General features: G+C 49.1%; 1 protein-coding gene across 1 annotated transcript in view; it reads left to right on the top strand.

Moving 5' to 3' along the window:
• Nucleotides 1-9,254: 9,254 nt before the first annotated feature.
• atn1 (atrophin 1) overlaps nt 9,255-12,419 on the top strand; it is a gene marked incomplete at both ends in the record, with an annotated part of 10,155 nt that continues 6,990 nt past the window's right edge. Inside the window, 4 exon segments of the mRNA XM_080540714.1 lie at nt 9,255-9,281; nt 9,923-10,024; nt 10,441-10,560; nt 10,796-12,419. The exon segment at nt 10,796-12,419 is cut by the window's right edge and continues 194 nt beyond it. Coding sequence (XP_080396840.1) covers nt 9,255-9,281; nt 9,923-10,024; nt 10,441-10,560; nt 10,796-12,419 — 1,873 coding nt within the window.

Raw genomic sequence — 12,419 nt, 5'->3', positions numbered from 1 at the left:
GTCGACACAGAATCACAGACACACACCACGTCACTGACGGACAGACAGACAGACAGACACACACCATGTCATTGGCAGACAGACAGGCACACACCCTATCACTGACAGACTGACAGACAGACAGACACACACCAAATCACTGACAGACAGACAGACAGACACGCACACACCATATCACTGACAGACAGACACACACCATATCGCTGACAGACAGACAGACAGACAGACAGACAGACAGACACGCACACACCATATCACTGACAGACAGACACACACCATATCGCTGACAGACAGACAGACAGACAGACAGACACACACCAAATCACTGACAGACAGACAGACAGACACACACCCACACACCATATCATCGACAGACAGACCATACACACCCACACACCATATCACTGACAGACAGACAGACAGACAGACAGACAGACAGACAGACAGACACCATATCACAGACAGACAGACACACACCATATCACAGACAGACAGACAGACCGACAGACAGACACACACCATATCACTGACAGACAGACACACACCATAACACTGACAGACAGACAGACAGACAGACAGACAGACAAACACCATATCACTGACAGACAGACAGACATACACGCACACACCATACCACTGAAAGAGAGACAAACACACACCATATCACAGACAGACAGACAGACAGACAGACAGACAGGCTGACCGACTAACTCACGGCTGACAGATAATCAAACCCCCTCCCCCTTTCAAAAAAGCGAAGCACAGAGAAAAGGGACAGACAGACACACACACAAACGCACTGAGAAACACATTAAGATGAATTCGCTTTTAAATCACTTAGATGTATGGATAGCTTTGATTGGCTGATTGGAGGCATCAGTATAGGCTGCTGAGCTGAGTGTAGCCAGACTAACAGCTTTAAAACGGGAATGACGTGTGTTCAAAATCAGTCTTTTTCTTTCAACACTGATGACCTCTTTCAACCTCTTGACTTGCTCCTTGAATGTCACTTGCTCTCTCGTTCTTTCCTCTCTCCTGGTCTCTCCATCCCTCTCTTTTTGACTCTTTCTCCCCCAAGTGTTCCAATCTTCCTCACCTGCCTTATTGTTCTTCCTCTCTCTCCCTATTACGTGATGATGCCACTCACCACTTTCATCTAATTGCTTGCCACATAATTCTATTTGTGACCACTTACTGTACATCTAAAAGCTTGCCACAGAAATGATCAAATCAATAAAAAAAGATGAACACTTATGAAGTTAACTTCAGCCACAGCTGTCTGTGATTCTTTTTTTGTATGTGGAGTGAGTTCTTGCTCCTTGTGTAGGGGTATAAATAATAATGTCCTGTGCATTATTGTCATCAAGAATATCCTCTCAAATCGATACAAAACCATCCAGTGAGTAATTATGTGTGATTAGGTGAGACTCGTGTTCGAGCTGAGAGACTCACCTGACCCGTTTGTCCAACACAGCAAGGCCCAGGTTCGCACAGGACGCAAGTGGGATGCCACGCAGGCAGTTGACCAGGCCATCAATCGCTTGAAACACCAGGAGATCGTCGGGGTGCTGCAGCCAGGCAGGACTGGTTTTGGATGGGGATCAGCACCCAAGATGTGGTCCAAGGCAACGAGGAAGGAAAGGAAAGATCTAGTGATCTCAGATGTCGTAAAGATCGAAGAGGAGTGCTACAAAATCAGAGCCGTGGGCCAACAACAGCAAGGAAGGTGGACAACGTGGGAGGCTGTGATCAACAGAGCCATCACATGGAAGGATATGTGGAGGCTGCCCCAAGCAAGGCTGAGCTTCTCGATCAGGGCCACCTACGACACCCTTCCCAGTTCCCGGAACCTGCACCTCTGGTACGGCACAGAGGAGACCTGCCAACTCTGCAACGCCAACAACCCAAACTTGCGACACATCCTCTCTGGATGCAAGGCGGGACTGACTCAGGGTCGGTACAGATGGCGGCACGACCGGCTGCTGCGCAAACTAGCGGAAATTCTGGAAGCACGCAGACTGGAATCAAACAAGAGCAGCCCAGTCACATCACAGTAGCGGATCCAGTTTGTCCGGCAAGGGGGAGAAAGTCAGGGCAGCAGCACGAAGCAGTGGTCCCTCCTGTCTCCTGGAGGAGAGTGGAACATGAGAGCTGACCTCGATCGACAGCTGAAGTTCCCACACGAGATCACATCAACCTCCCTTCGGCCAGATGTCGTACTCTGGTCTACCCCGATGAGGACAGTCATCATGGCGGAGCTGACCGTTCCATGGGAAGAGGGGATGGAGGCTGCCTTCGAGAGAAAGAAGGAAAAGTACACAGACTTGGCAGCTGCGTGCTCGCAAGCAGGGTGGAGGGCAGTCACCTATCCTGTGGAAGTTGGGTGCAGAGGCTATACAGGAACATCTACACAGCGGCTCCTGAGGTCGCTGGGGATCACAGGATCCAAGCTGAGAAAGGCGCTCAAAGACCTGGCGGAGGAGGCTGAACAAGGGAGCTTCTGGCTCTGGCTCAGAAGAAAGGACAAGGCGTGGGGGAAAGGAGGATCCTAGGACTGGCTGCAGGGAGTGGCAGGGAGACGTCCCTGTCACTGCTCCACCACCTTGAGATGTTCCGGGATTAAAGGAGCGAAACATCAGTGAAGGGTGGCTCCCGGCTGACGACCCTGCAGTCAGCCCACTGGCACCGTCGGAGGTGCGACAGGCAGCAATGCCCAGCAGGTATACCCACCTGTGCTTTCATCTTTAGAATGTTAATAAAAAAAAATAGGAATGAACATGTATGCCTTTCACATTTTACACATTCGATGTTTAGTTTATTAGGATCCCCATTAGCTGCAGCACCTAACTCGTGCTAGGGTCCACACGCAACATGAAACACAAATGCAATACGTAGCTGGCACGATTTTCCATTCTACACCATACAACAAAAGCGGCGCTACATTTTCATCATTGTAACATTGTACACTAGATCAAGCCCCCTGGTATAACTGCTTCTTGCATTTTAGGCCTACAAGTTAACTGCACGTATGAATGAATGAATGAATGGTCTTTATTGTCATTGATATAGTACAGGTACCATACAACGAAATTTGGGAGGGGGGGCTCCCCTGGTGCTAGGAAAAAAAACTAAAAACAAGAAGGGAAAAGAGCTGGTTTACATAAATAAAGGCTATGTACACTATCCACTATACTATACTATACAAATAAAACACTGTGCTGTACTCTATGCTATGCTATACCTATTCTAACATTTCCTATCTCTGAACCTTATGTACCCGAGGGTTGTCATATTGCACATAGTGTTATTGCACATTCATTTAAAGTGTCGCAGTTTGCAGGTTTGAAATGTTCACAGTTGTGTTTCAGTATTGCACTTGATTACAATCTAGTAGCTGCCATCAAATTGTCTAGATTGTCCAGGGTCTAGAACCTAGGTCTTTGCTGTGTTCAGGGCCTGAATGGCCCTGGGGTAGAAGCTGAGCTTCAGTCTATTTGTCCTTGCGAACATGGTCCTGAACCGCCTGTCCGAGGGCAGCCGAGCAAAGTGTTCGTTCCCAGGGTGGGATGGGTCTCTGGAGATCTTGGAGGCCTTCCTGAGGCAGCGTGTGTTGTACAGCTCTTCCAGAGAGGGGAGGGGGGCGCCGGTGATCTTCTGGGCCGATCTCACGACTCTCTGTAGCGCATTCCTCTCTGCGGCTGTGCAGCTGGAGAACCACACGCAGATGCAGTAGGTGAGGATGCTCTCCACTGCGCAGCGGTAGAAGGTCACAAGCAGCTCCTGTCTGATGTGGTTTTTCCTGAGGACTCTCAGGAAGTAGAGCCGCTGTTGTGCCTTCTTGATGATGGCTGCTGTGTTGGTCTTCCAGGACAGGTCATCCTTATGTGCACCCCCAGGAATCGGAGGGTTGAGACTCTCTCCACGCTCCCTCCATCGACGAGCAGGGGCTGGACCTCAGATTTTTTCCTCCTGAAGTCCACGATGATTTCCTGGGTCTTTGACTGGTTCAGCAGCAGGTTGTTAACCTTGCACAGCTTGCCCAGCTGCTCCACCTCATCCCTGTACGCCGCCTCGTCCCCCCCCGAGATGCAGCCCACCACGGTGGTGTCGTCTGCAAACTTTACGATGGAGTTGCTGGGGTGGACGGGGGTGAAGTCGTAGGTGTAGAGGTTGTAGAGGATGGGGCTTAGCACGCAGCCCTGGGGGGACCCAGCGCTGAGTCTGAGGGCTGTGGAGGTGTGGGAGCCCACCCGCACCCTCTGGGGGCGGTCAGACAGGAAGTCCTTGATCCATGCACAGATAGAGTGTGATAGTCCCAGGTCTAGTAGTTTGGTCACTAGCCTGTCTGGAAGGATGGTGTTGAAGGCAGAGCTGAAGTCCACAAAGAGCAGTCTCGCGTAGCTGTTTCCCCTCTCCAGGTGGGATAGAGTGGAGTGGAGAGTCGTCGCGATGGCGTCCTCTGTGGACCTGTGGGCTCTGTAGGCGAACTGGTATGGATCCAGGTTGGGCGGGAGGCGTGTGACTATGTGGGCCCGGACTAGTTTCTCGAAGCACTTCATGATGATTGGTGTGAGTGCCACCGGGCGGTAGTCGTTTAGGCAGCTCACCGTGCTTGTACACAGTTAACTTGCATGATAACGTAGCAATGTTGGAGCCACATTGCTATACATTGTTGTATAGGTTCATCAACTCGTGAGTTTAGAATGATAAGGTTCTATCTCCGTTTAGGGCAGTTCAGAGATATTGAGCGTCAAAGTTTTTACATTCCATTATGTTCTGTGAGATGGAACCTTTGTATTCATTACTAACTCAAAAATGTCAACATTTTAAAAATAACACCACACAGGCATTAATAAACACCTAATGGATCAGATTATGTAAAAAACTCAATTTTGACCAAAAATGGAGATAGAACCTTATAATTCTAACGTCACGCACTTGCATGTTACAAACGTAGCAGCAGAGGGAGCGCGAGCTGTGGTGGTCCTGTCTGTCTGTCTGCGAGTGAAGGTACGCACGTGCGCAGGCGCAGTTCGTGGATCCCTCCACAAGGGTTGCTATGGTTACAACACAATAGGAGACGGGACAGGGGGCTGTGAAAGGGGGGAAAGAACGACAGGAGAGGGAGGGAGGGAGAGAGAGGGAGGGAGAGAGAGGGAGGGGGGGGGGGTTAGCAGAACCGCTTGACTGGACACAACACAGCTCTGGCTCTCTCAGTTCAGAAACAGATAAGACAGAAGGAGACAGAGAGAAGAGGAGGGGGGGATCATTTATTTATTTTTAGATAATTTATCTAGGGATAAATAATGGGGATATAATTTATATAGGTTATAACGATAAGGAAAATGGACACTTAAGGCCTACTGAATTGGAAAAAGGACAAGGGGGTTCATAGAACTAAATAATAACCAATAAGAAAATAGTGAGAGTGGATTTGAATAAAGAGCCAGGATGGAGATCTTAACCCTTTGGGGAATGCATTTTATCTGACTGTCTTGACTGTATCTATAGGGACTATGTTCTGTATTGCCTGCGCCAGGCCCATTAGGCTGCAAATGCATTACATGGTGTAAGGCCTAGAACTAAAAATTGTGGAGTTGGAAGGAAAGAATTGTGTAACTTGAGATGTAAATGCCGATTAAAGAACCATTCCAATGTAGGTTAGTAGCCTAAATGCACAGGAAAGGTGAACGAGACTCGAGAAGGGGAAGAAAAAAACTAAAGAAAGAGCCCTTCTCTCTCTCCTCCTCCTCCTCCTCCTCTTCCTCCTCCTCCCCCTCCTCCTCCTCCTCTCCCCTCCTCCTCCTCCCCCTCCTCCTCCTCCCCCTCCTCCTCTTCCCCCTCCTTCTCCTCCTCCTCCTCCTCCTCCTCTCCCCTCCCTCCTCTGAGTTTTGGCCCTCTCTCTGCGCCTCTTCCTTCTCCCTCCCTCCCTCCCTTCTCCCCTCTCCCCCTTTCCTTAAGAATATGCAAATCACGCCCTCTCTCTCTCTCTCTGTCTCTATCTGTCTCTCTCTCTCTCTCTGTCTCTCTCTCTCTCTCTCTCTCTCTTTCTCTCACTCGCTCGACGTTCATCCCTTGCTTCTCCGCTCTCCGTTAAAAAATTGTGACTCAAAAAGTGCAAGTCGTCTTGACGGAGGAGGAAAAAGGGGGAGTGGGAAAAAAAGAAAAAGGGGGGAGAGAGAAGGGGGTGGGGAAGAGAGAGAGAGAGAGAGAGAGAGGAGGCAAACGTACGCATCAATTTGTACAGTCTTCAGCGGCACCCCGTTTTCTCCTGCAAGAGAGAGAGAGAGAGAGAGAGAGAGATCGAGAGAGAGGAAAATTCTGCATTATTTGCGGAACCGTTACAATAAGAATGATTCAACAGCCTCTGTCTAGGTGCGCTCGCCGCTCCTGTGTGACTATGTCTGAACGTACAGTATGAAATGAGAGAAAGAAAGGGAGAGTGAAAGCAAGGGGACACGCATCGCTGGATATCATAGGTAAGGAGAAGGGAGAAGGGAAAATGGATGCTTAGATATATTTTTTCTTTAGCTATTCTTCTTGTTGCATGGCCACGTTTTGTGTGTGTCCTGTCCTCCCTCCCCCTTTCTTTGTGCGTTAATGATCATGCTCGTCGTGCGTTATTATAATAGCTAATTTATCCCCGGCATAAAATGTGTGTTAGAAACGCACACCAACCAACACACGCACTCACATTCCTCCAACCGAGAAAAGGCGTTTGCGATCAGTCGGTGGAAGAATGAAGGCATTGGCCAGGCATTCGCCATTCTATTCCCGAATTCATTCCACAAGAAAAGAAAGCTGCATGCATGAGAGCTACACTGGGTTATTCTAGGTCTGATCGGTGTTGTATGTATGTGCTGTTGCACACATTCTCGGTAGGTTAGTGTGTATTCCGTTGTACAGAATAGCTCAGTAGCCCGGGCGCCTCTGTCTGCATGTGTATCAATAACACTCTGCCAGGAGAAGAAAGAAGAAAGAGAATGCAGTGCCTTGCTGCATGTCGGTGATGTAAGCTGTGCAAATGCATGTATGCTCACACCGGGGCCAGAGAGGCATGCATCCGCTATGCATCACACATGGATTTTTAATGCATTCATAAGTGTGCGATAGAGAAACATGCAAAAACATAGGTGTGTGTGTGTGTGTGTGTGTGTGTGTGTGTGTGTGTGTGTGTGTGTGTGTGTGTGTGTGTGTCTGTGTGTCTGTGTGTGTGTGTGTGTGTGTGTGTGTGTGTGTGTGTGTGTGTGAGAGTGTGTGTGAGAGTGTGTGTGTGTGTGTGTGTGTGTGTGAGAGAGATATTATTGCTGTTATAGTTCTGTGGTGGATTGCTGTGTTTGCTGTTATAGTGTTTATGGACCAGAGCCAGGGACCAACAAATGAAACCATGAATAATAGCAAGCGGCCACCTGTGACTAAGATTTAGGGCCTACACTGTATATTTGACCTGTCACTGGGAGCCATAGTCTCTCTCCTGTGTTTCATACATGGCCCAGTACATTGTTTATCGTTAAGTGTGTGAACTGTAATATGCATGATTGTGTAATAGGCCTGTAAGTCAATATATGCATGCTTTCCTGATGTTGTATTCATAGCAGTGTGTGTGTGTGTGTGTGTGTGTGTGTGTGTGTGTGTGTGTGAGTGTGTGTGTGTGTGTGTGTGTGTGTGTGTGTGCGCGTGTGTGTGTGTGTATGCGTGCATGCATGCATGCGTTTGTGTATGTGAAATGCACATTATGTGTATGAATAATATGTCAATATACAGCAGCGCACACTCATAACAGATGCATATTCATATGTAGTAGAGGCCCAGCCGTAGGATTCACTGAGGCCTGCGATGATTCAAAAACAAACACGCTGTTTAAATCTGTGTTTACTGCTCAATTCAACACACACAAGTGTAAATTTGCTGCGCTAACTGTTAAGCTAAATATAATCTGTTCATTTGGCCCAGTGTGTAACTGCACTATTTATATCCTCATTCAGTATAAATGAGGTCCCTCTCCATAGTGAAACATGAATGGATGAATTAATACAGCCCTTGTAATACCTACAGTATGTCATTGCCAGCTACCCTTATGAATGAATTAGTGGCCTATGTTAGACCAATGTCATAGTCAATTACCCTTGTAAATGTTTTAGTGAATTAGCAGGGTCTATGTAACTAACTGTGTGTGTGTGTGTGTGTGTGTGTGTGTGTGTGTGCGTGCGTGTGTGTGTGTGTGTGTGTGTGTGTGTGTGTGTGTGTGTGTGTGTGTGTTCAGTGCTGCTTAGCCCCGAAATATTTGATTCCCTGTTTGTATAATATAATTTGTGGAACCAAATAAAGTATTCAAATGTGTGTGTGTGTGTGTGTGTGTGTGTGTGTGTGTGTGTGTGTGTGTGTGTGTGTGTAGTCGTTCGTAGACAGTTCATGGGTTAACCACACGTTGTTTGGTGGTTTGGTCTTCCGTAGTGTAGAGTAGTGTAGGTATCAAGGGTTTGTGGCTCTGGATGATTTCTTGAGGTTCAGTGTCTTATTGAGACTGCTCTACAGGAGTTTAAAGGGTAAGTCCTTGCTGCTACAGGCTGAAACCACTGACGGTCTGAGCTTAAACCTTACCTATGTGTTAGATGCAATAGCTCATAATGAATGGCAGAGCGTGATCTAGCAATGTATAGAGTATTGATGTATAGAGTAGATTTCCAGTAGTGTCTGCATCTTGTATGCTTGACCAAGCCCATATTGGGGATCAGTTGTCTCATGGTTGATGTACAGTCATCATTATGTCTTACATTTAAGTTGTTTTTTTCTGAGTGGGGCAGTCCCACTCATATTTTTCATTTTTATTGACAGATACAGTAGAGATTTAGACAAGAAGGATGGGTGAGAGAGAGGAGGGATGACTTGCAGGATATGTCCCTGGCCGGAATTGAACCGGGGACCCTGTGGTTACATGGTCAACGCTTAACCCGCTACGCCACCTAAGCGCCCTGTCATTTGTATGTCTTGTGATGCTGCTGCCTCGTGGAGAGAGCTCCTTTGCAAAAATAAATCAACACAGTAAATTCAAACCAGTAATTCAACACAGTAATCGAGTACGCATCTGATTGGTTAGACCGAGAATGAATAACTACTGTTTTTTTTGTGCAGGTTTTAATAGCTCTGATGGTTCTGATACCCAGGCTACACTGAGGCAAAGGACCACCACTTAATTCACTGCCTCATCACTGCCATGGCCTGTGAGGTGAAATGGACACCGTAAGGGAGAAGCGATGAAAACACGAACCCACAAAGAATCAGTGAGTTCATTTGTTTTGTTTATTTGTTCACACGTCGTCCGCTTTGTGGACGTGTGTGTTTGTGCATGAGTGAGGTCAGTCCACGTTTGTGTATTGTGTATGTATTATTACAGAAACTTATGGATGGATGTGTTATTATTTTCCATGGCGACGATGAATGGTTGTATATTCATCCGATGTTAAGATAGATTTGGAGGGATTTGAAGTTGAATGTGAGGTATAGATACAGTATTAGTCTTTACATGTGCTGTGAGAATCTTGATATTCATAATTCTAACTGTTCCCGTCTTCGTTCTTTACTCTACACTTCCCTATTCCAAATTCCTCTTCTTCTTCTCTCTCCTGTCTCTCCCACTGTTACACTGTTTTCCCCACTCCCCTCTCCTCGCTCTGGTGTTTTCCCCCCGTCTCCTTTCCTCTGATCCCCTCTCTCCCCTCTCCTTCTACTGGCATTGACCGCCCTCCACCCTCCACCTTCCCTGGTCTCCTCTTCCCTCATTTTCTGACCCCTTAATCCCCCCCTCTTATCCATCTGACCATTTTGACTCTCTTCATTTTGCTCTTCGTTCCTTGTTTGCTCCTCCTCCTTTTTTTTTTTCATCTCCTCCTTCTTGCCCTCCCTCCACCCCTTGGCGATTCAGATGCCCATGCGCAGTGGGCGGCGGCGGGGGGGCAGCGAGGACAGGAGGGGTAGGCGCCCACACCCCAGCCCCTCTCGTGCCGAACGCAACGACAGGCAAACGGTGAGAGTCTATCACCTCTTCTTCTCTCTGTCTACCCTTTTTCCCATGGCATGTTCGCTGGGTTTGTGTGTGTTTATGTGTGTGTGTGTGTGAGAGAGAGAGGGAGAGAGAAGAGACTGTCAGTCATTATCTTTTGATCAAAACATTAATGAAGCTCTCTGTGTGTGTGTGCGTGTGCGTGTGTGTGTGTGTGTGTGTGGATGTATGAGTCATTGCTATGATTGTACTGCCACCAAGGTTGTGCGTCGGTGTGTGTTTTAACACATCTCTGCACGGTACATGTTCGTCTTTGTCTCTTTCATGTCTGTTGTGTATTATATTTGTGTATTATATTTGTGTATTTCCTAGTACTAAAAACAGATGTGCGTGCGATCAACATCACAGTGGAATGAAACCTCTCTCTGTTTCTCTTTTAGCAAAGAGCTGCCGGTGAGGAATTGGCTGTGAGTCGCTTCAATCGCAGATCGCAAGGTCATGATTCGTCAGAAAGTGAAGGGGAGGAGCTTGTGCCTCCACCAAAAAGGCAGAAAGTCCAGGTTAGTGTCATGTTTTCATTACACTGTGACGCTACAGAATCAGAATATAACATTTTTATTACATGTAATTAAATGCAACTTTATTCATCCTCATCCTCTGGCATTTAATAAGGATTTGTTACACATCCTTCATATGCAATCAAGTCATAATGCAACACAGATATACATAGATATGTTTTACATTCAGGCAAAAGATACAGTTTAATCTATTATCATATTCATCTTTGCTTAGCAGGATTCCTCCTCGACCACCAACCCCCCTACTTCGACCCATTCCACTGACAGCACTCCCTCCACTGTCCCGCCCCCACCCTCAGCTGCCAGCCAATCACGAGAGAGTGACAACGAAGACGGTCAATCGCAGGGTAGCAGGAGCTCAGTCGTAGGCAGCCTGGCCAATAGCAGTTGCAGCATAAGCAGCGGGCGAGACATCGACCAGGACAATCGCTCCTCCTCCCCGAGTCTCTCCGCCTCCCCTCTCGCTAGCTTGGACTCTGAGTCAGATGGCCCTGACTCACCAAAGCAAGGAGGAGGAGAGAGGGAACAAACACGGGAGAAAGGGAAAGACAGAGAGAGAGTGGAGAAGACTGGAGGAGGAGAGGACAGGAGAGGAGCTGCGAGAGAAGCGAGAGGAGGGGATGACTCCTGTGGAGACGGGGGGGAAAGGAGGGATGGAGACGGAGGAATGGAGTCAGACAGTCCCTCTCTGAAGCCACCCTCCTCCTCCTGTTCTTCTTCCTCTTCTCTCGTTCCCTCTCTCCGCGCGACAGGGGATTCGACAGCGAACGATAGCAATAGCGGCAGGAAGTCCTACTTCTCCTTGGACTCGAAGCTGGTGAGTAAGATGGAGTACGGCGGAGGACCGGCGAACAGCGCCGACAGTATGCAGCACAGTGGCAATCGAATGAACTCCAAAGCGAACGCACAGAGCGTGACCAAGCCCACCGTTGCCGGGGGAGACTATCCCCATGGCAACCCCAACATTCCGCACCCCCCGCCCCTACCCCTACCCCTGCCCCCTCCGCCTGCCCTGAAGCCCTTGGAGCTCGGGGGGCAACAAAACCTTCAGCCGTCGTCAGAGGCCAACAAGGCAGACAGAGAGAAACTGGACAAGGCGGCCGACAAACTCATGGACTCGAAGACTCAGTCTACCCCTCCCTCTCTGGTACCCCAAACCGGCCCCCTGCCCCAGCCCTCTCCCCACCCCCATCACTACAGCCCGACCAGCTGGCAGGGTGGTGGCACGGCAACCGGTTGTCAGGGGAGCTGGGGCTACACCCGTTACCCGGGTAACCACCATCCTCACCAACCGCAGCAGCACCAACCCCCGGTGCAGCAGCAGCAACTGCCCTCCGTTTACAACCCCCCTTCCTCCCGCCACTCCTCCTCAGCTCACCCCCCTTTCCTCCCCCACCCTCACCCCCAACAACCCCACAGGGAGTACGTCCCCAGGTATGCTTCTGGGGGAGGGGGAGGAGGGGGAGACAGAGAGAGGGGAGGGGCTGCAGGGGAGAGGGGAGAGAGGGGAGGGAGAGGAGAGTTTGGAGGAGGGAGGGAGATCAATAGGGAGTTTTCTGCCAGTATAGGTAGCAGCACCAGTGGTGGCGGCATCAGCACTTGCGGTGGTGGGATGGGGGGGGGTCCGAACGGCATCCAGGGGAGGGGAGAGTTTGGGGGACTGCCGGGAGTGGGTCAGAACCGGGAGTTTCCAGGAATAGGAACGCCGGGTTCTGGGAGAGACGGGCCCATAGGACCTGGGGGAAGGGACTTTGGTGGACCAGGGTTTAGAGAAAGAGAGAGGGAAAGAGAGAGGGACGTGGTAGGGAGGGAGTTCTCTCTGCCGAATCAGAACCAGAACA

Source organism: Nansenia antarctica, assembly GCF_963989245.1.
Source record: "Nansenia antarctica genome assembly, chromosome: 10".
Classification (NCBI taxonomy): domain Eukaryota; kingdom Metazoa; phylum Chordata; class Actinopteri; order Argentiniformes; family Microstomatidae; genus Nansenia; species Nansenia antarctica.
The sequence above is the reverse complement of the archived record's forward strand: the minus strand, read 5'-3'. Positions and strand labels throughout refer to the sequence as shown.